The sequence below is a fragment of the Tachysurus fulvidraco genome, chromosome 12 (genome assembly GCF_022655615.1).
Source record: "Tachysurus fulvidraco isolate hzauxx_2018 chromosome 12, HZAU_PFXX_2.0, whole genome shotgun sequence".
NCBI lineage: Eukaryota > Metazoa > Chordata > Actinopteri > Siluriformes > Bagridae > Tachysurus > Tachysurus fulvidraco.
In genome coordinates this window covers 5172547-5196154 of record NC_062529.1, presented here as the reverse complement: position 1 = coordinate 5196154, position 23608 = coordinate 5172547, and the positions used below count along the sequence as shown (strand labels likewise).

Here is a 23608-nt window from a genome sequence, read left to right as displayed (position 1 = left end):
GTAATCACTGTATGTTCAAAACTCATTTATGAAACTAAATTTCATAATTAGTTTTTAAACATGCTGGAACATGAGCTCCACTTTTTCTAGGTTTATCGCATCCTGACTAATCCCTTGTAAGGCAAATATGCAAACAACTTTCTATAAAGGAAGAATTACCACAAAACTGGAGTGACAAAATTCATACATGTTTAAAGGCTGTATATATGTTTTTGTAAAAGAGAAAAAAGGACTCTTTTGTATGCTCTCAGCACTGCAGCAAGACCAGCATTTACTGCTGACCTTTCTTTGTTGGTAATAACTTGTATCAAATGTTAATGGTGCCATTTAATCTCATTCATTTGAATTAAACTTTGGACACAGTCATTTATCAATGACTTTTCCCTCCCATCTCCAAGGAAGCAAAAGCAACACATATTGGTTTATTATGAGGAGATTTCTTATTTACTGCCATGTGGGATGCATTTGTACGAATCCAGTTCTCACATCTGTCTCTATATCTAATGTCTATTAACTCTTAAATTTCTTCATTTAATAAACACCATTTGGAAGTGTCTTATATGAAATAATCACTAAATTGAAAGATTTCTTTCTGCGTAGGTTCTGCATACTTAAAAGTCCCAGCAACAATAATCCCGTTAATCCAAATAGGAAAAAAAATCACCTTACATACATAAGGAATTTCTTGCATATACAAATTGTATCTATTGATTGCTTGTACCATAAAAACTAGCTCAGGTGTAGTCCATGACAGTCCAGCTTTTATATACGAATATATTAACTAAGTTTGACTTGAGACTTAAAACACGATAATGAGGGGAAAGAATCCACGTCCCAAAGAGAATCTCCACTTTCCTCACCAGGCTTCCAAGAAATGCCTGCTCCATACAGAAATTAATTATTTGGGTATAAATTAATGAACGTTATGTGAGCTAAGCCTTTTATCAGTGCCCCTTTCTTTTTCTATGGGAATAATTTACAGTTGCTGTTGCTTTTCTCTTGGCAGCACTTTCTGGTTTCTTCTTGACCTCCAGAAGTCAGAAATCGTTTGAGTGGTGGGCAAATATGTGACATCAGGTAGTTTGCTGCTAATCAGCTCATAATTAATGTTCTTCGCTGTCCATATAGCCCTCTTGAGTTATGACCCTGACCTGATAATAGTTGCTGCTGATTTATCATCTTGTGTTTTGTTACTGTATTTTTACTGTTCATTTTTTTTCAGCATAACTTGAAACAAAAAGAATTTATACCCCTTACACTTTTTAACAATTTCTTCAACTTTCACTGAACTGTCCTTGAATCGACGCAGGCTTGTTTTTATTGTTTCTCTGTCTGCTGAATATGGAATTGAATATTCATTGTGTTCATTTGTAATGGAAGATTAAAAGGTCAAGTTGCTGCTGTTTGCTTTACATAACTTACATTTGTGCAGTTTTCATTAACTTTTAGCTCCACTCAAAATTTGATTTCTGTTTGACGTGCAAAATTATGTACATACTTGACTCACTAAACACATCTTTTCACTGCACAATCTAATGAAAGGCATGAAGTGGCTAGCCGTCTCAAATGTTAAGGCGTTCAGTTGAAGCAAGCAGGCGATTAATATCAATGATGGGATACACTCATACATTAACTAATTCTTTGCCTGAAGCTTATCTTTTAGCAGAAATAATCTCTAGTAGATTTAATGTGTTATTAACAGTTTCAGATTTTTTATCGCTAATGAATTCTGCAAGCATGAGTAAATGTACTCTAAGCTAGCAGCTTAACCATGCATTCTCTCGAAACCACGTCTTGCTTACAGTATGTGCCACCTGCCATACATGGAATTTGGAGTGTGGTTATTAGCACAGTTTCTCAGGGCTACATTTATAATCCATTGATCCAGCTGGATCTTTTTTGGACACAAGCTTTGTGCTAGATCAGCTGTCCAGCCTGCTGTGTCAATACTTGGCCGGCAGTAGGGTGTCGTATTGATTTTGCTGTAACCAACTGTTGCATTGCTACAGGTTGATCCTCTCTCATGGAGTTAACATGAAGGTTTTTTTAACGATTGAGTGAAACAAGCATTCTGGTTGAAAACCGGTGTAACTCAATCCATTTCTTTTTTTGCAGTTACGGATATAAAGCCTGATTGCATAAATCTAATCTGTGTCTCTTTGTTTTTTTTGGAGAAGATTCTCCTCGCACAGACACAGAATGGTCTTAAGCAGGCAGGGAGCAGAGCAGATGGTGTAATGTTCCATAATGCCTCTTCATAATGTTCAGTGGCACCGGAGAATCAGGAGGAGACGTGTGGCATTCTCCAGTCTGTGCAGGCCTATCCAATACCTTACGCTCTGCTTTCATGTGTGCATGTTGAAGTTAGAGATGGGGTGGGGGATGCTATTGATCCCTGGCTGTGCTATATGCTGTAGCCAGTGCCAGAGGGGCTGATTAATGGGCACGTCACAGCGGCAAGACTGAATGAGGCTACAGAACGCAGGCGGTCCTAACGGCCAAAAACCTGCCTCCCTCGCCATGTGTGCAGACGCCACTCATTACCAAACACTTATCAAAGCTACACAAGAGAGGAAGAGAGTGTGGTCTATCCAGTGTCAAAACCTCCTCTTTCTTTCCTTCTTCCTCACAACCTTGACTACAACCCTTTACCCTCTCTATTAGACTTTTTTCCATTCAACTAAGTACAGGAAAAGTCCTGTACTTAGTTATTCTTTTATGCGCCGTTACGTTTTACCTTCCTCACTACACTGTCTTCATTGTTCTCTATACTCCCTGCTTCTCTCTCTCTCTTTCTCTCTCTCTCTCCTGCTCTATCACCCTCCCTTTAGTCCCCCCCACCCCACCCCCCTTATTCTTTCCAGATGTTGTGCTGCAACCCCATGAGGTTCCCAGCGATGGGAGATGTATTAATACATCCTATTGATTAGATCAGGACCCCTGACAGTCATTTGCCGTGATACCATCTGGCTGCTGTTCCAACGCCTTCACCCAAACAGGACGTGACACCTTATTAATCTCACCGGTGCACCGCAGACACTTTGCCTTTTTTGCGCACAGAAGCTCAACTCTGTCGGAGAGGCAGGAGGACCTGAAGGGTGCAAGAAATTAAGGTTATTACACAAATTGAGCCATATGGTCCAAATATTTCAGAGCTGAAATTTACTAGGCAATAAAAATTGCTCCTGCCTTCCTAATGGTGTAAATTGCAGTTTAACCATGGCTCTAATGATGTCCTTCTGGTGCCTGTAACCACTCTAACATGAAGGACATTGTTTAAAAACGCACAGAAAAAAGGGGGGGGGTTTGTTGAAACGGCAACAGCATGTTTACAATCTGTTAGTGTATCATTAAGAAGAGAGCAAAGAGTGTATAGACAAGACGAGCAAACGCTGGACCATGTCTTTTTTTTTAGGCAGCGAGATGTGCACTTGGAGACGATCTGAGTGGAATTCTGAGCAGCTAGTTCAGGGCTATGCAAACATGGCTGCTCATTAACTAATAGGATGGATGCTGTAAAGGGCCCTGTTCAATAACACTTTGCTTTATGGGATGTAGTGAGACTCACTGCTTTATTAAACAAAGCAGTTGTAGTACAATAGATGTTGACAAGATGCATTTTTATAGACATGGTTTTATTTTGTCTGGGTTTCATCTCTTTTGTCTGAAATAGTTGACAAGTGTGGTTGTTGAAGCTAAATGCCAACAAACATATTTATCTTTGAAGCACTTGGCATACATTTTGTCGTGTTTTGTATTAAACCACAGATGTCACCATTGTAGTCAAGTTTGTTCCCAAACCTGCATTTTTCCCCAAGTTTTATGCATTGTACATTCACAATGGTCTTCAACTGATAATGTTCACTCAGTGTAACTGCATGTACACTTCAAAGCAGCCCGTGCCCTTCAACTGTGATAGCAGCCTTCATCAGACACTGGTTCAGTCTGAAGAACTGCCCAGTGATTTGAGAGCTCTCAACCTGATTGGACCAATTTTTTTTAAAACCAGGGTCCCATTCAAAACAGCAAATCACCAGTCCAATACAAGGATCTCATACACTGAGACCCTTCTAGTAATGTCTGCTGTTTCATTATTACCCCTGCACAAGAGGCCACATACTTTTTAGTGATGAGCATATCTGTAGATATCTGCAAAGTTCTCCCATTTAATATTGTGTTATGCGTGCACTCAGGATTAAGAGGCTTGGATGGCTGGATTGTGGTTAGAAGAGGAGGTTTGGTCAATCAGCGGAGGTTGAAAGTATCTTGGGGTCTTTTTGTATCACTGATCTAAAGTGGTGTCTTATTAGCAAGAATGCGTGAAGAATATGAAATGAGCAAAGAAGCCTCCTAAACAGGATGGTTTTCTTACTTTACGACATGTCTACGGATCACACACAAAAAAAAAATCAGGTTATGAAGAATAGAATGTGTATTATATGTGGCATAAAACATATAATTGGGTAAACCTGTCACATCTATGAAACTGAAGGATATAAAGTGCATTTTACAACCTTCACAGATTTCCTTATAATATTAGTTATTAATACTTTTAGCATTACTATCTTATGTGTATTAATATTTCAGTGTGATAACATCCTATTTTAATATGAGCAAAAGCAGCAACATTGTTATCTACCTGGAAGATTATATATACAGTATGATTGTCTGTCTGTCTATCATCTGTCTGTCTATCTATCTATCTATCTATCTATCTATCTATCTATCTATCTATCTATCTATCTATCTATCTATCTATCTATCCATCCATCCATCCATCTATCTATTCAATTCAATTCAAGTTTATTTGTATAGCAGCTTTACAGAACATAAACATAAGGAATAATATAAAGACTTAATATAATAAAAAATTCAAGATTATTATTAGATATATATAGTTCACAATGTGTATGTATTTATCCATCTATCTATCTATCTATCTATCTATCTATCTATCTATCTATCTATCTATCTATCTATCTATCTATCTATCTATCAGGTGTACTCACTTTTGAGGCCAGTGGTTTAGACATTAATGGCTGTGTGTTGAATTATTTTGATGGGATAGCAAATTTACACTGTTATACAAGCTGTACACTCACTACTTTACATTGTAGCAAAGTGTCATTTCTTCAGTGTTGTCACATGAAAAGATATAATAAAATATTTAGAAAAAAATGTGAGGTGTGATATATAGTTAAAATCACTACAGCCTAATAAAAGCTAGTTCAGGTTGAAGTCGGCAGCAGCAGGAAGGGACTACTATATGCAGATGAGAAAGACCCACACCTTTGAAGGGTCAGGAATCTCTGCTTTTGGCTAATTAGCATAATTGTTATGACAAATACACATGGTTATTCTTAATTAAAATCATCACTGTTCCCAGGCAACCCCCAGCGCTGTCACAGGAAATAACTTGCAAGCAGGCCGCAAGATGAGACAAGAGAGACCTGTGATGAGTTGAAAGGGAAATAAAGGAGAATATTTGTTGAAAAAGACTTTTTCCTCGTTGTACAACTGACTGAATGCCACTCTGTCTCTCTTTCTCTGACTCAATTAAACTGATTTCCCTTTGAATCAGCTAAAGTTGGATTAACACTTTTGTCGTGAAGAGATCTGAGAGAGTTTACCTTTCAAAAACATGTCTTACACCTTGCTTGGGTATGTTATTTGAAATTCAGCATCTTAACATGATAAAACATCTTAATAAGATAAAGCATAATCAGTGTTATGTTTTAACTTTACAGAGCAGTGGATTTGGCTCATGTTATTATTCAACAGCTATTTTGCATAGTATTAAAGGTATTCCAATTCTATTAATCAAAACGTAAAAACATTTCCCATTTTAGGAATCTGGGCTTTTAAAATTTACTTGAAAATCTATAACCAAAATCAATCGTCTTATTCGCTTTTTAATGGCTGTCTTGAGTGTCTTGGTTTAGCGAGCACATGTGCTCATTAATATCTCAGCATCCATGTTTGGAAAAGTGTTTGATAGCATTGCCATCTAGGGGCCAGATATAGGTCTCAGTGCCGAAATAAAGTGGAATGAAGCAGCTGTTGCTATTGACGGTGTGCATATGTTTGCTAGGTTTATAGCCCATACACGTTCCATATTTCACCATGTTAAAAAGGTACCTTTTAAACGGCCCACTGCCTTCTGGTTTCCTGATGGACGGGTGTAAAAGCTAGGGGGAATTGCTTGGCTGTTGGCACCAGATCTTCTGCTGATGCCATGCAGACCAGCATTTATCACATTTTATAATTTGAACAATTGTGCTGTCTTGGTTTATTCGGTTATTCTTTACATTTAATTATGAGCTTAAATTAACTTTCATAGGTAATGCTTTTAGGGTAAAATTATACTTTTGCATTAGTTGATTTACTGTAGTGAATTGGAATTGTTTTCAGATAATGTAAAAATATTCATGTGTTCGTCTTGATTTAGGGAGATGTGCACCAGGCCCATGTATTTGGCTTAGAACCGTACACCACCTACACTGTGTGTGTGGATGCTGTGAACAGAGCAGGTAGTGTCTGCAGCCCTTGGGCTACAATTCAGACTTTACAAGCTTCACCAACTGGTCTGGCCAACTTCAGCGTGGAAAAGAGAGAGTGTGGACGAACACTGCTGCTGCATTGGCCTGAACCTGCCTCGCCTAATGGAGTCATCAAGGTACTCTTACTCTGAGCATGGCTTTGTAGTTAAGTGTATTTTACACATGAGAAATGTAGAAATTGTTTTGTCTTCCCTCCAGACTTATAACATCTACAGTGATGGTAACCTGGAGTTCAGTGGTCTTTCACGCCAATTCTTGTTCCGCCGCTTGGAACCCTACACCACATACGTCTTGGTTTTAGAGGCATGCACTGAAGCAGGCTGCACCAGGACTGTCCCACAGCCTATTACAACCGAGGAGGCCCCTCCCACCTCCCAGCAACCCCCGAGTGCTCAGTTCATTGGAAGTAAAAGAGTGGAGCTCCACTGGGTTCCACCTGGACAAGCCAATGGGAAAATCCTGCAGTACCAAGTATTGGCACTAAAGAGTGATGAGGATGAAACAGAACAAGCCAAGGTTGTCTGTACAGAAAGTGATGTCCTGGCTCATAGCTTTTCCTGCAATGTCTCTGACCTGAAGCCATGGAGCAGGTATAAATTCCAGGTGCAGGTTTCAAACATGGTAGGGTCAACAAATAGCCGATGGTTGACTGTTCAAACGAAGCAGGCGCCTCCGAGCGGACTGGCTGCCCCAACTGTCAGTCATCTAGAGGGGCACCCTAATGAGCTTTTTGTAAATTGGAGACCACCATCCGAGGCCAATGGTGTCCTTTTGAGTTATAGGATTCAGAGAGATGATGTCAGCTTTCATTTTAGCTTTGAATCATCTGTGTTAAACTACACTGATGAGGATTTGACTGCCTATACTAACTACAGCTATGCAGTTATTGCATGCACAGTAGCTGGCTGTGTTACCAGCCAGTCAACTACAGTTAGAACGCTAGAGGCAGCTCCTGCAATAGTAGAACCACCCATTGTATCCAATGTTACATCCCACTCCCTGTATGCATCATGGACTGTACCATCTATCCAGAATGGGGAGATTGTTGAGTATATCCTCCAGATCAATAATAAAGAAGTTTACCATGGGAAAAAACTGAGTGTCCAGGTGTCAAATTTACAGCCACACACTCAATATAGCCTTATACTAACAGCCTGTACAAATGGAGGCTGCACAACCAGTCTGCCCACCTCTACCATCACTAAAGAGGCCCCACCTACTAGCATGCCAGTCCCAATTTTGAAGGTCACAGGCCCTGAGTCAGTGGAGGTGTCCTGGAAAGAGCCTGATCAACCCAATGGGGTTATCACAGGCTACGAACTTCGCCGTGATGGTCACCTCATCTACACCGGCATGGATACACGCTACCACGACTTTATGTTGCTTCCCAGCATTGAGTACAGCTACACAGTCACAGCTAATAACAGCCAGGGCACAGCCACTAGCATTGCAGCATTGGCTCACACACAGCCTTCAGTTCCATCAGGAGTCACACCTCCACAGCTGCAGGCCCTTGGGCCTCTAAGTGTACTGGTGCAGTGGGACCCCCCAGCACGAGCAAATGGGGTCATTATTAGCTACTCGCTTTACACACGTGATCCAGCTGAGCCCAACACAAAGAGGGTGATCTTTGCACCACATCACAGTGCCTTCCAGAGTCGCAGCTTCTCTCTCACTGCTCTGAAGCCCTACCACAGGTAGCAGTTTCCACCACTTTCCACGATTAGTTCAGATATTGTACATAAATTATATACGAAAATTTACACTGCACAAAGACAAAACATTCAGAAAATTGCATTTCATGTTTCATGGTTCAAGTTAAAAAAAAAAAAAGTCCAAGACTCTTTGTTTGCAGTCTGGAAAATATATAAAACCTGAAGACACTCATAAAGGCAGGACATTTAAGTTTTTACATGCCAAAGTTGTCTTTATACATCCCCATAAGATTTCTTTATACATCCCTATATTTTCTGCATGAATAAAGTGGTGCACATATATTTAATATCATATATTTTCACTTTTTAAGGGAAACAGTATTATAATTAAGTATTTGCAGTTTACTTTTAGGGTGTTTTCACATATAGTTTGTTTTAAAAGAACCAAACCCAGTTCACTTAAAGTGAACCAGAAAAGGAACTAGCCGAATGTGACCTCAGTCCGTTATATATGTACATATACAGTACATATATATATGTATAAAATAACAATTATATTATTTAATTATATAGTATTTGTTGAGAATAGTGGATATAGGAATGCCATCCTCTTTCCAAATAGTAATAAGTGCACAGCTTTCTTCATAAGACCACAAGCTGCCATGGAAAAAAGTTTGGTGTTTTCAGCAGTCACAGTGACGGAACACGGCTGCAGGTATGGCAAGCCTCCAGGGACATTTGGCGAAACGAAACGCAAAGCGGACCGGGACCTCATTGCTTTCACATGTCACACACAAATCGAACCCACAAACTGTACTCAGACCACCTCCGGAGGTGCTCTGAGTACGGTTCGCTTCTGGGTCCTTTTAAGGGGTCTCAGATCACATGGTTTGTTCACATATACACACTGAACCGCTCCGAGAGCGTTTGGAGGGCTCAAACGAACTAGGTGTGAAAACACCCTTAATGTTCATAAAGGTCAGTTAGTTAGTATTAATAATGTTCTCTTTTTAAAAAAAATATCTTGTAATTTCATTACACTTAAAAATATTAGTGTTTTCTCATTCTTTTGTGCTGTGTTGCAAATAAAGAGTCAAAATACGGGCATATTGATATATATATATATATATATATATATATAACGGGCACTCTTGAGTAAAATACAGTTAAGGAGTAAAATATTAGTTTATATAAGTTTATTATTATTTCACCATTGCCACCTCTGTTCGATAAAATTTCCACGATTCTTCTCTCATTTCCTCTCTTCTCCTTTCTTTTTATCCTCACAAAGCCACAGATAAATAAAAAGAATATTTTAAACCAGTAATTGATTCCATATTGCAAAATAAACCATATTTTTTTATCTGTGATGTTTTGTAAGTTATACTGTGACAGGAAAATGGCAAGTTTGTGTGTCTGCATGTGACTCTTCCTCAGGTATGAAGTACGAGTGGAGGCCTGCACTTTGCTTGGATGTGCTGCAAGTGACTGGTCCTCGATTCAGACTCAGGAGGTGCCCCCTAATGGACAGAGTACGCCTTTGCTGGAGCTTCAGTCTGACTCGAAAGGCATGCAGAACATTTTCTTCCTGTCCTGGTCCCCCCCAGCCCAAGCAAATGGCAAAATTCTGCACTATGAGCTCTATCGGCGACTGGGTGAAGAAACAGGAAGCCGATCTACACTTGTCTACTGCAACATCTCAACCTCATATCGTGACCACAAGCTGCAGCCCTACACATCCTATGAGTACCAGGTGACATTTTCAACTATTTAATTCATTATAAAACAGGCTTGGTTTGCTAGAAAAATTAAATTAGAATTGAAATTATAAAATAAAATTTTAAGGGAATGGAGGATATCACACATGTTTTGTCACCTTTATTGAGCAAACTGGCCTGTTATTGCACATGTGTCTTTCATCTGTCTCTTTTCTGCCTACTTATAACAATGAAGGAATTTTTTTTCCTACCCCATATCTTTCTTACTTTAGGCCGTGTACGGATACAGCACTTGTTTAGGTCAATGGCTTGTTATAGCTGTACTCTCTGTCTTTAGCTTAAAGACAGGTATTTAATGTAGCAGTATTCATAGCATTGCTCCCCCTTAAAGGATCTTTCTTAATTGACAGGCTAGTCTTTAGAGCAAAACAACATTAGCATTTGATTGTCAAGTGTGAGAGGCATGGGCTGATCATGGGCTGGCTAAATTGATAGACTGTTGCCTGAATGTTCCATCTTATTTATGAGCAGTAATTTATGAGAGGGGCTGAGCAACAGCAGACAGGTGACAGGGATATTAATCTCTGGCCTCTCATTGTGTTTCTGATTACAATCGAAGCCATCGAATTAGCCATCGTCACCTCTTATATAAGTACAAGCATCAGAAAGACCTTTTAATACCAATTTGCTCTCCCTGGAGAGAATGCTTACGGTGCTGTGTCAGAGAAGAACACTTCAGACTTTTAACCTGTGCACTTTAACATCAGCCTGTTTGTAATTTCAGTGCATTATGAGGTTTCATGTTTTCAAGAGATCACATAGACTCATAATTCCTAGTGTGCTTGAAAATCTTTATCAAACACCCATGTATGCCTTATTTCATTTTGCTGAGTTTTGCTTTAGATCAACTTTTTTTAGCAAAACTAAACCTGTTCCATGAACAGCAGCAACATATTTTATTGACACTTTTATGTTGAACCTTAATTAGCTCTTCTGTTGGAAGTGGTTGCTTTTTGGCCTGGTAAGTGATGAGTGGGGCGTGGTGGAGCTCTCTCGAACCTGTCGCTGGGCAGACTCTCACCTCACTGCTTAAACCCAAATCCATTAGAGCTCACACATTACATATTTTTATTTTCTCCTAATTACTGTAATAACAGCTCAGTATGCAAGTGCTGCTGCTGCTGCAATAAAAAGGTCTACTCCACATACAAGGACGTGAGGATGTCCTAGTTACACTGTATAATGCCACCTTTTTGCTTCAATTACCCCATGCACTTTCTGTTAGTTTCTTTTGATTAACTATAAACATATTACTAATGTTTATGATGTCCAAAAGACATCTATTTTTGTAATTAACTTCCATCCTTTATCTTGTTCCTGCCATGTTGACCTTTTCGTTCTTTAGGGTGACAAGATGGCCTTTCTGTTACCACACACGTTGACCCATGTCAACATCACTCTCCAGACAAGAATGCAGTGCAGCATGTAGTCCCTACATATTGCCATTTAGATCTATCATTCTGATTGATCACAGTCTAATTGCCTATTATTGAGGCTAATTTAACCCTATCTGCCAGAACATCCATCTGTTGCCTCGATTCCAACTGACAATCTACAAATTACTTACTCATGCAAATGTAGACCCCAGCTGACCTTTTGCTGTTCCTCCTCTCTAATTATCATTCTCATTGGAAAAATAAGATTACGTTACCTATCCATGTATTCACATGCCCCTTAATGAAGGTGAAATGAAATTTCCATGTAGATTTCTTAGAGAGAAGGTATGTAATGTATCGTGACAGTTCAACAGAGAGTATGAAATTCCTGTGATTAGCAAGTGGATGACTTAGGGAATATTTTATGAAAGACAGAACATGTCATGCCTCTGTATTTTCATGCATAGGGCATTCACACATAGGGCAGTGGTGGCTCAAGCGGTTAAGGCTCTGGGTTGTTGATCGGAGGATTGGGTTTAAGCCCCAACACCGCCAAGCTGTGAATGTTGGGATCTTGAGCAAGGCCCTTAGCCCTCTCTCCTGAACCCAACCTCCAACTTTGGGAGAAACTGAAGAAAGAATTTATCTGTGCTGTAATGTTTTAAATGACAAAATAAAGGCTTCTGGTCTATTTTACTGTCTTACTGGACCAATGTCAGAGTCAGGTTCACTGACCCTCTTGCAATCATCCATGTGCCCTCTTACACTCTCTGCTTAACTTTTAAATTCAGCTAGAGTTTTTTTTTTACTTCTATTAAAATCAGTCGATTAAATCCAAATCCAAATTAAATAGTTAAATAACAGAAGCAGTTTGGTTTTAAAAAATGTTGGGGAATTCCTTATTGAAAACTAATTCTGCAGTAAAAGATGAACATTAATTAATATAACATTTACTTACTGAATGTAAATGTCATGAGAGTAGGATGTCATAGATAAGGCTTTCTTGATTACAACTTGTTAAAAGGTTACTGTTATTTCAGGTGTGGGCTGTGAACTCTGCAGGTCGAACAGGAAGCCCTTGGACTATGTGTCGGACCGGGCCAGCTCCCCCCGAAGGTGTGAACCCTCCCACATTTTTGCACATCCGTGCCACGTCTGCTGTTGTGAACATCCGTCCTCCAGCCAACCCCAATGGCATTGTCACCATTTACAGGGTGTTTGACCAGAAAAAGGACTCTCACCTGCTGGTACACTTTACATTCATATTACACAACATCACAACTATTCTTGCAACATCTTCAGGGCAATGTTCAACCTGCCATTCCAGGATTAGTATAATACAGTAAAACCCACAATTTTTAATCTTTGTTTTGTTAAAAATAGTTGCCACTGCTACAGTCCTATGCAAAAGTTTAGGAACCCCAGACAATTTACACGATTTTCATTTAGAAATATTTGGGTGTTTGGATAAGCAATTTCATTTTGATCTATCAAATAACTGAAGGACACAGTAATATTTCAGTAGTGAAATTAGGTTTATTGGATTAACAGAAAATGTGCAATATGCATCAAACCAAAATTAGACAGGTGCATAGATTTGGGCACCCCAACAGAAAAATCACGTCAATATTTAGTAGAGCCTCCTTTAGCAGAACTAACAGCCTCTAGACACTTCATATAGCCTGTAATGAGTGTCTGGATTCTGGATGAATGTATTTTGGACCATTCCTCCTTACAAAACATCTCAAGTTCAGTTAGGTTTGATGGTTGGTGAGTACGAACAGCCCAAAATCACCCCACAGATGTTCAATGATATTCAGGTCTGGGGACTGGGATGGCCATTCCAGAACATTGTACTTGTTCCTCTGCATAAATGCCAGAGTAGATTTTGAGCAGTGTTTTGGGTCATTGTCTTGTTGAAATACCCATCCCCGGTGTAACTTCAACATTGTGACTGATGCCTCAACATTATTCTCAAGAATCTGCTGATATTGAGTGGAATCCATGTGACCCTCAACTTTAACTAAATTCCCATTACCGGCACTGGCCACACAGCCCCACAGAATGATGGAACCTCCACCAAATTTTACTGTGGGTAGCAAATGTTTTTTTTGCGAGGAAATGGAAGACCACAGGCACAGTTCTTTTTAAGGCCACTTCTGAAGAGGCCTTAAGAGGAGAGTCAAAGAGAACAACAACTTTCAATTGGCCACCTTAAATACCTTTTCTCATGAATGCACCTGTCTATGAAGTTCAAGGCTTAATGAGCCACCAAACCAATTGTTTGTTCTAACTGTAAGAAAGATTCCTCCTCGCACTTGTCCGCGTCCCTTTACCTCTGCAAAACAATAGGAGCTCCGGAGCACTGAGAGAACAAACCACACGAGTGAAATCAAATCTGGTTTATTCCAAACAGCTGCTCAAAGAACTGAGTGACAGAACACAATATATATACAAGGGAATACAGTAAGCTGTGGTGTATGAGATAAGGCGGGGGCTAAGTTTTATCAACATAGATAGGGATATGCCAGAATGCTGCTTCCTCACAACTCTTATCCAAGCATTGAAGGTCAATAAGCCTGTACATGAGCAAAGAGAAATTGAGTGTCCTGCGAGTAATCTCACAAGCAGGTCAACCTATCTTGTCTTCTTCATCCTGTCAAGAGCACTAAAAGAACAGGATAGACTCAAATCAAGAACATTAAATCAAAAGAGGTGAAGATGACATATATCATATAACACAGAAATACATTTTTACATGACAGAGATTTCCTCGTTTCTATTCCCTTAAGATTAAGGTTACGTTATCAGCAAGCCTTACCATCCTGCTTATGTTTGCAGAAACACATGATACAAAAACAAGAAATCAAGAACACACTTATCACAGGTCAGCATGACCAGAGTGTGGAGAACATTCCTTTCGACAGAGAAAGAGAAATATGGAAAGAAAATGAAATAAGCACAAAAATTTATTACCATAAAGAAAATTAATTTCAGCACTAATTAATCAGTACTAAGTAGTTAATGGCAAGGGTGCCTAAATTTACGCACCTGTCTAATTTTGTTTTGATGCATATTACACATTTTCTGTTAATCCAATAAACCTCATGTCACTACTGAAATATTACTGTGTCCTTCAGTTATTTAATAGATCAAAATGAAATTGCTGATCCAAACACCCAAAGGGGTTCCTAAACTTTTGCATATGACTGTATGATATCTAAACATGTGAAATGCTTTATATCGAAAGTATCTGAATGTGGTGAATCGAACCAACCATCTGTGCGCAGGACCATCCAAACATCTTTTTCCTGTATATTTAGCCAGCCAACACACCAACCAACCATCCAACATAACCACAATCTGTACAACACAGCAGCCTTCCAACCACCTATAGTAGTAGTATGTAACCATTAGTATGTAACCATTGAACCAACCAACCATCCATCGCAGCAAAAACCTCCAACCACTCATCCAGCTTTTAATCTATCCACCTGTCCATACAGCAAACACAACAACTATTCGTCCATCCATACATGCACACACACATACATACATACATACATACATACAGGCAACCAACCATCCAACCATTACACCACAGAACCAACCATTCTTCCATTCCATCCTTTCAGACCAGCCCACCCATCCACCGATTCAACAACCAACAAAATTCTTTCTTTCTGTATATAGTTGTCAGAGGGGACATCACGGCAGCAGACGTTGCATGGCCTTATGCCCTTCACCACCTACTCTGTCAGGGTGGAGGCTTGTACCTGCTTCTTGTGTTGCAGTCGTGGCCCTGTTAGTGAGTTCCGCACTCATGCCTCTGTTCCATCCCAGCAACCTCCACCTCGACTCATTACTCTCACCTCCCATTCAGCTCTACTTGAGTGGGATGAGCCTCTGCAGCCCAATGGCATTATTGAAAGGTGCTTTGAATGTTTGGTAAATTCTTGGTTACCATTACAAAACATTACCATAACTTTTGCCTCTTTAGTAGATGTTAATTGTTTCATCATTCTGGCTATTTGTCCTTCTGTTGCAGCTGTGAGCTTCTAGTGCGAACAGCTTGTCCCCAACCTCTGCAACCAGTGCCATCGCCTTGTTCTATAGGGACAGTTGAGACCAGATTCTTTGGGAAGGGTCTGAGTCTCAACGTCACTGCACTCCATCCCTATACCACATATGAGGTCTGTGTAGTGTCTTATAACAATATGGGGAGCACAGCATCTGTTTGGATCTCCATCACTACACTAATAGAAGGTATTTTCTCTCTCTCCTCTCTCTCTCTCTCTCTCTTTCTTTCTCGCTCTCCTCTCTCTTTCAGTCTACAGGTCTTGTAAAAAATCATGACAATTTAGATTAACCTGTTAGCCAGCTAATATTGTAGTGTTGTGTTGTAGCCCCAGTGTATAAGGAGCCGTTTGTAGTGCAGAGCAACCTGACCACAATGTTCGTGGACTGGAGTGGGTCTTTCTCTCTGAATGGACCTTTGAGGGAATACATCCTGACTGAAAGCAGTCTGCGCATTTACAGTGGCTTCCACAGCTCCATCTACATTCCCTGGACCTCAGTTAAAAGTATTTATTCACTTGTGTCATTTTCTATGTACCTGTTAATTACATTTTGGAGAGACAAAAATCTGCTCTGGTGGTCTTCACTTTGGCTTTGTGCACATATACGCAAGATGGCAGCCATATGTGCTTGCAGTCTGTTTAACATATTAGTTGTGCAAATCCTCAAAAACTGTACTATTTCTCTGAACAGTGAAATACTAAAATTAGCACTGAGGGCTGTGTAGCATTATGTGATGTCAGTAACAAACTGAATGAATTATAAGAGATTAACAGAGACTGGATGTATACATTTTACTCTATGCAGCCTTTCTCTCTCTCTCTCTCTCCCCAACATCTTTTTCTAGCATTTGCCTTTCAGGTTATCTGTACAACAGACAATGGCAGTGTCAGTTCCCCTGTAATCAAGTACAACACTGCTACTGGTTTAGGTACGTTCATTGTGATCCTGCTTTTCTACTGCATGGGAATGGTAAACAGTTGTCCATCTCCAGTCTGTTGGCTATAATCCTTTGGGTTTTCTGAAAGACTAAGATGGATTTGAATGATAAACGGTAGTTGAATGAAATGTGGAAGGTTATTGCATTTTACAAATGATTTTGTCATTCATGTAATAAATTAATTTTAGGCTTCAGGATTTAAGCTTTGTATTTCTTTTTCTTCTATTACTTGATGCGAATTAACTGGGAATCTTCAAACTTTAGACTGTATTCCCCTTTTCCATTTTTGAGAAATGTTCATCACTAGGTTAGGAAATATATAACCTGTGCAACATGCACTATTAAGAATATGTCAGATAAATGTCCTCACAGTGAACTTGTTTTGTACACTATTAATCTAAATATGTGTAATATAGAATATTACTAATTTAAGTAAAATGAGTGTATTTTGTTCTTTGTCTAAAAATAATCTAGCTTATTTTTGGACTTATGCAGTAGATTTAAAGATTCCCCAACTGACTTTAAAGTCAATTTTTTTATTTATTTTTTGCCCTGAGTGAAGACACTTGGGAATTATCATGTATTATATTAATTCAGTTTACTAAATTCAATTAAAAACTAATTAATTAGAAATTAAAATGTAAACTCATTTAAGCTTTTTTTGGCTACAAACTGAATAGGCTTTTACTTATCCTTGTCCACTTGTATATATAAATTTTCACTTCTTTGATTTGAAAAAATATGTTGAAAATATAGTAAAACATCAGATGTATTTCACAGTGTCATCTATAAAGGTCTAAAATAATATGTTCCCCCAAACAGACACTACAGAGCCTACTTCAGGTGGTAAGACAGGCTTGTATGCATCAGGATACAGGTTCTACACAGAGCTGTGGTTTATCATACTCATGGCATTTGTGGGTTTGCTGCTCGTGGCTTTGTTGTTGGGTCTGGTGCTGCGTCGAGCCCTCAAGAAGCCTTCGTTCAGCAGAGAGAGGGCACCGCTTCAGTCGCTACAGAGGAGAAGCTCTAAATACCCACCTAATGACTCATACATGGTCAGAACACACACACACACACACACACACACATACAGTACACACACCACAACCACCATCACAACATAATCTGTGGTTAGTTGTAGCATTCAAATTAAAATTTTGACACATACATAGCCATACACAGTGTGACATACTTATACGGCTGTATTCCCATCACATCTTGTGAGCAAGAATAAGTGATTTAATGGGGTTATAAGGGAATTATATATAGTAATGTTCAAAATAGGCTTTGCAAAAATGACCTAGGTGCAGTAATGTGTAGAATGTGCAGTATAATGATTATCTACGTTGGTCTTTGGTCGGTTGTGTGTTTGTACATGCATAAAGAACTAAGTCCATTTGTAGTTCAGTTCTTGGTGTCCAACTGGATGAAGGCCCAAATGACATGTGAGAAGAAGGTCCTATTCATTCTCTTTGTGTTGGTCTTTAGGGAGTGGAAGCACTTCCCTGACCGCATCAGAGAGATCCATTGTTTTGGATGGCTGAATTCCTTCACATTTTTATTCTTGGCCTTGGTCCAGCACAGTTCGCTGTAGGGTCAGGGAGTTCAGTGCAAATAATGTGGTCTGTCCTGTCCTGCTTGGTGCTCTTCTCAATCTAGGTTGTGATGTTTCCTGTCAGGATGCCCACTATGGTGCAGGTGTAGAAGTTCAGCATTACACACACACTCTTAAATTCTGAATGCCATTAAACACATTCATATAAATGACCCTTAATTTTTAAGCATAGCAGCCCAGCCTAGTGGCAGTAGGCATGCAGACAACTTTCACTCATCTCCTGTGCTGATTATTTGCTAAGTATTTCATTTAACTGTGGGTATAAACAGTGAAATGTTTGCATTATTTTAAAAAAAACGTTAGGATAATGTAAAATATGTAATGTAAAATTATAATGAAGGGGGGGAAAAAGCCAAAGGGAACATTAAGGAAATAAAAGTATGGGGCTGATTACTCAGCAAAACCAGCGTTATCTAGCACCAAACCAAAAATGTTATAAATTTAGAAATGGTCTTTTAGGCAGCTAATCACTGTAAAACCACTGCACATGTTCAGCTATGCATGAGGAGGAGAACGCACCAATTCACATCAGATACCTTTTAATCTGTTTGCACACTTTAAACTGATAATAATATTGAATCAGGAATCCTGTGCACTTGCCTGCTGCTTTAATAGGAACACCTGTACCCTTGTTCCTTCATGCATCAGCCAAATCATGTGGTATCAACACAAAGCATACAATTATACAGATACAGGTCAAGAGCATCAGTTAATGTTTACATCAAACATCAGAATGAAGAAAAAATGTGATGATAGTGACAACAGCCAGATGGACTGACTTGAGAAACTGGAGAAAGTTATTTTCTCACACAGAAGTCTCAATCTTTTAGAAGAATGGTGCAGGGTGAAAAGTAATAGAAAATACTGGTTTGCAAATAGAGCTAGTAACTCATTTACAATTATGGTAAAGAGAAAAGCATCTCAGCATGCAAAAAAGGCCAAACCCTTAAGGTGGATGGGCTAAACATCAGAAGACTCTACAGGCTTTTACTCCTGTTTGCCAAAAAAGGTATCTGAGACTACAGCTCAACTGATCAGGACATTTAAAGAAAAACATTGCCTGGTCTATTTCCAGCTTTTTTCTTTGTTGTGCTGATTGGTTAAAGTGGTGATAATGAAGGCATAAATGAGCTCTGGGGTAGGTTTTCCTGTTAAAGTGGCTGGTGGTGTACAGTACTGTGTGTGCTAGCAGGCTTACACTCTTTCAAAGTTTTTTGATTCATTTACCTGCACCAAACAACCACAAGAGGGTGGTAGTCTGCAGTTATTTTTTCTCACTAATGCTGTAGATATTTGCCAGAAAACCTACTTAACTGCTAGAGCTTTTCCCCTTTCTGTACACCTTTACTCTTTACGGTCTCTGAATGCCTTTCTGTTTTCCCCCTGCTGGTATGGCATTGCAGGGGCCCTGCTTTGATCTCTGCTCTAATCATGCCTCCACTGCTCTCCATCAGTCTGATGGAGGAATGGTAAGCACTTATTCTCTATCTATGCCTTCTCTCTGTCTCTCTCTCTCTCTCTCTCTCTCTCTCTCTCTCTCTCTCTCTCTCTCTCTCTCTCTCTCTCTCTCTCACTCACTCTCACACAGCTCACTCTCTCATCACAGTTTGACAACGTGCCGGACTCGTCCAGCAGTGTAACCTTAAAGGGCTTTACCATGCACACTGAGGTACAGCATATGCCTTGTGGAGAGCAGAATGTGTGTTTGGTTGTATTGGATTTTTTTATGAATTTTAGTGTGGCTTTGTTATGAAACCTAATAGTTTTTTCACCTATGATTTTCTTTTACTTTCTCTTACATTTTTCCAGCTGACAGTCCTATGGTAATGCAGTTGAGAACAAAAGTTTGCATACTTACATAAGTAGGAAATTTCATGATTCACAAGACTAAACAATCACCTTTATTACTGGCTCTTTAAATCATGTGATGGTCATTTTACTGATCCCACTGATTTCATAATAATTAGGTCTCTACCACTCAAACACCGTAGGTAAAGTTAAAGAACTAATTCATCTAGAGTTAGCATGCTATTGACTTACTATTCGGCATCCAGCTTTATTATTTTAGACCAAAACCGTTGCCATTTTCCAGCCAAAAACCCAGAGGGAAGCAAACTTTGGCCCTCAAACTGTCCTTTCTCTCATGTGTGGTGTTGATTGCCTTGATTGAAGAACTGCCCTTGATTTCAAATTAAGCAGCACAGAGACTCTCACAAAGATTAGAGTCAGAGGCCAGATTCCTGTCTGTTTATAGAACATATTAGCCATGTTGTGCTGCTTTGATCTACTATTAACACTGCTCTCTTTTAATCCCTTGTCTCGAAGTTGCTGACTATCTTTTCTAATCTAGTTTGCATGGTTATAATGTGGTCAGTTTTTTGTCACGTGTCTCAGAGAAGCTGGAAGAAATTTGTGGCATTGGGTTTTGTGTATATTTTTCAGGGTCTGACTGACACAAAGCTTGGCATCAACAATTGTGGATACCAGAGTAACATGTCCGTGCTACATGTTTCCAGTCAGAGCCAGAATAGCCATGCCTACTCCCATAATTCCCTGCACCGCAGCGTTAGTCAGCTGATTGATTTACAGGATAAGAAATCTCTGCCAGGTTTGACATGGGATACTGAGCTGCAAGGCACTGACAATGGCATGGTGAGATGTGTTCATGTATTTGTGTGTATGACTGTATTACACTGTGGTTGCCATAACACTGTGAAATGCTTGTCTTCATTTTTGCAGTTTGCTGGAGATGAGGAGTTTGCAGACTCTCTTAAGGGCTTTAGCTCGGTGAAGAAAGAGCATGCAGTGTTTACAGACACACCTCTGTAGTGGTTTCTGTCTGTCACCCTGTCATTCTCACACACACACACACACACACACACACACACACACACACACACACACACACACACACGCACGCACACACACACACACACCAAATTCCCTTTTGACTGATTCCAGTGAACTTTAATAGCTTTAAACACAAAGCGAGTATCAGAGATGGATTTAACCTTATTACCAGAAAAAAAGTTTTTTCTTCTGCTGGTGTTTGACCAATTGACCTTTAGCATGTTGAGCTTGCCCTCCATGATATAGACCTAGTTCTTGAAATGTAATAATTCCTCATGTAATTTCCTCATATTGCCCCTTTAAGAATTAAATATGTATTAGAGATAAACCTTCTGTGTATACAGCAAAAGTATAACCCTGTGTATCTTAGAATTATTGCATCCATTCTTGCTTCCTAAAATATGACATTGTATTATTAAATGCTGTGTTTTCATTAGCATAAGAGGTTAACACACATCACAGAAATCGGTAAATTTAAAAGTAACACATCAAGTGTTTCCTGTATATCATAGTTTTTATTAAGTAAAACTTTGCTGACAGACCTGATAAATCCACCGGTGAGACTCATAAAATGTTCTCATAAAAACAGCAAGAAATGAACTATTTAATATATATATTTGGAGAAAAAACTATAGTGTCTGACAGAAGTAAGTACACCCCTCACATTTTTGTAAACATTTTATCTCTTTTCATGTGACAACACTGAAGGAATGACACTGTGCACATTGTAAAGTAGTGAGTGTACAGCTTGTATAACAGTGTCAATTTGCAAGCCATTAATGTCTAAACCACTGGCCACAAAAGTAAGTACACCCCTAAGTGAAAATGTCCAAATTGGGCCCAATATTTATAAAAATGTGAGGGGTATACGCACTTTTGTGAGATACTGTACATAGGGTTAAAATATCACTATACAGCACCCCCATATTGGCATGCTTTCTGAACCCTGATTAATCTGAGACCAATAGATTTGTGCGATATACCCTCTGCGATCATCTCTTATACCCATCATTCTGTAGCAAAATTTCTGTCCACATATATTTATAGGATGCTAGTAATAGAAATTACTAGTGTGACTCTGTGCCCACTAGATAGAGCAATATAAGTAGAAATAATTGTGACAATGCCAACCAACCAGTAAGATTTTACCGTGTCTTTGTAACTTTCCACAAGAATTCTAGATGCATGTGTATTCATAGGGGTTGATTTAAACCTATGTTATAGCAACATATTCATTCTAAAGGTAAACTCCTTTTCAACATTCCAGTTATGAAATACTTTTGTTTGTGCTTTTATGCATTTGTAAATAGATCATCAGTATTATTCATAGAGTAATTTATATATTTTTGTGAGAAAATAAGACTTTAATATCCTATCAGGTTCATTTATAAACATTTTTTTAATATCAGGTAGTCATGTGTTAGGGATCATTTATATACTAGTTGTGTTGGTAATCTTGCTGTATTAAAATAATGACTCTGAATGCATGTTTATTTTTTGTCATTTCTTTATTGTCCATGAGAGTACAGAGGTATGTACAGTATCAATTTAAAGTCAGTCTTGTACCTTAATTATTATTGACACATTACTTGAATTCCTCTGACTTTAAATATAATGATACAATAAAATAATCATGCCTCGCTCAATTACACAGCCTTCAACTGAGGTGCAGGTGAATACACCAATAGCTTTGAACAACCTTCATTATAGCAACCAAAAACTTTTATTCAGAATTAGTCAAATTAAACTGACTAAAAGAGAAATGGCTATATAATTTATCAATTAGTATAAGCTTATAATACATTCTTATGGTGTATAGTTGCTGATGACCCAGAAAAGTGTTGTTACACAAACAGAAGAAAAGCTTTCACTTAATCTTTTATGAACAGTAACCTGTTCATTCTTTAGTCACTAAGTTGGGCCTTTTACGTCTACTTAAAATCTGCTATCATGATATACGTGGCAGCAGCCACAAAGGCTTGAAATCAAAGACTGAATCTGTTTAATCCCATCTGATTCATATTACAAAAACACATTAACCATGTGCTGCCGGCCTGTACAGAACTAATAATTCACATAAGACATCAAAGCTAGATTGTGTGTTTGTTATCCATATACTCCAACAATTCTCTCAATGAAATAGGTCCTGTGGGCATTAAATAATTTTAATAAACATTCTTTATATTACAAATATGTAAAATACCTATACATAATGTCTTACAATTAAAAGTATTTATCATATGCCACACCAATAGCTGTATCCTGTACATTTCACTTCAAGAGTTAAAGCTGTAAACATAGCTGGGAAATGCCTAAGCAGGACGAGACAGCACTTCCTTTCTGAGATTTACAGTGGTTAATGAATACAGTGCCTTGCAAATGTATTCAGACCCCTGCTCAATTCTCTCATATTATTACATTATAAATAGTACACTGAAATGTAATTCTGTTTGATATTTTACTTACAATAATATTTAAGACACTGAAAATAAAAATCCATTTTCGGAAGTTTTTGTTAGGAACTATTTTTAGGAAAAATAAAAAAAACGTAAGTATCTTGCTTGCCTAAGTATTCAACCTCCACATATTGATATTTGGTCAATCCGCCTTTTGCTCTACTAACTGCTTTAAGTCTTTTGGAATACATAAGTTCCAGCTTTGCACACAGTGATTACGTGATTTTATATATTTCCCTATATTTTGCCGTCCATTCTTCCTTCAATTAAAAAATCTTCCAGCTTGCCTTCTTCTAAT

General features: G+C 38.7%; 1 protein-coding gene across 1 annotated transcript in view; it reads left to right on the top strand.

The window, feature by feature from the left end:
* ush2a (Usher syndrome 2A (autosomal recessive, mild)) overlaps positions 1-21623 on the top strand; it is a 197430-nt gene extending 175807 nt beyond the window's left edge. The window contains exons 62-74 of the mRNA XM_047821321.1: positions 6449-6676; positions 6759-8257; positions 9653-9968; positions 12410-12616; positions 15063-15301; positions 15418-15635; positions 15776-15952; positions 16294-16377; positions 17209-17444; positions 19408-19473; positions 19611-19673; positions 20447-20656; positions 20744-21623. Coding sequence (XP_047677277.1) covers positions 6449-6676; positions 6759-8257; positions 9653-9968; positions 12410-12616; positions 15063-15301; positions 15418-15635; positions 15776-15952; positions 16294-16377; positions 17209-17444; positions 19408-19473; positions 19611-19673; positions 20447-20656; positions 20744-20833 — 3633 coding nt within the window. The 3' untranslated portion in view covers positions 20834-21623. The remainder of the gene's footprint in view (positions 1-6448; positions 6677-6758; positions 8258-9652; positions 9969-12409; positions 12617-15062; positions 15302-15417; positions 15636-15775; positions 15953-16293; positions 16378-17208; positions 17445-19407; positions 19474-19610; positions 19674-20446; positions 20657-20743) is intronic.
* Positions 21624-23608: the final 1985 nt, after the last annotated feature.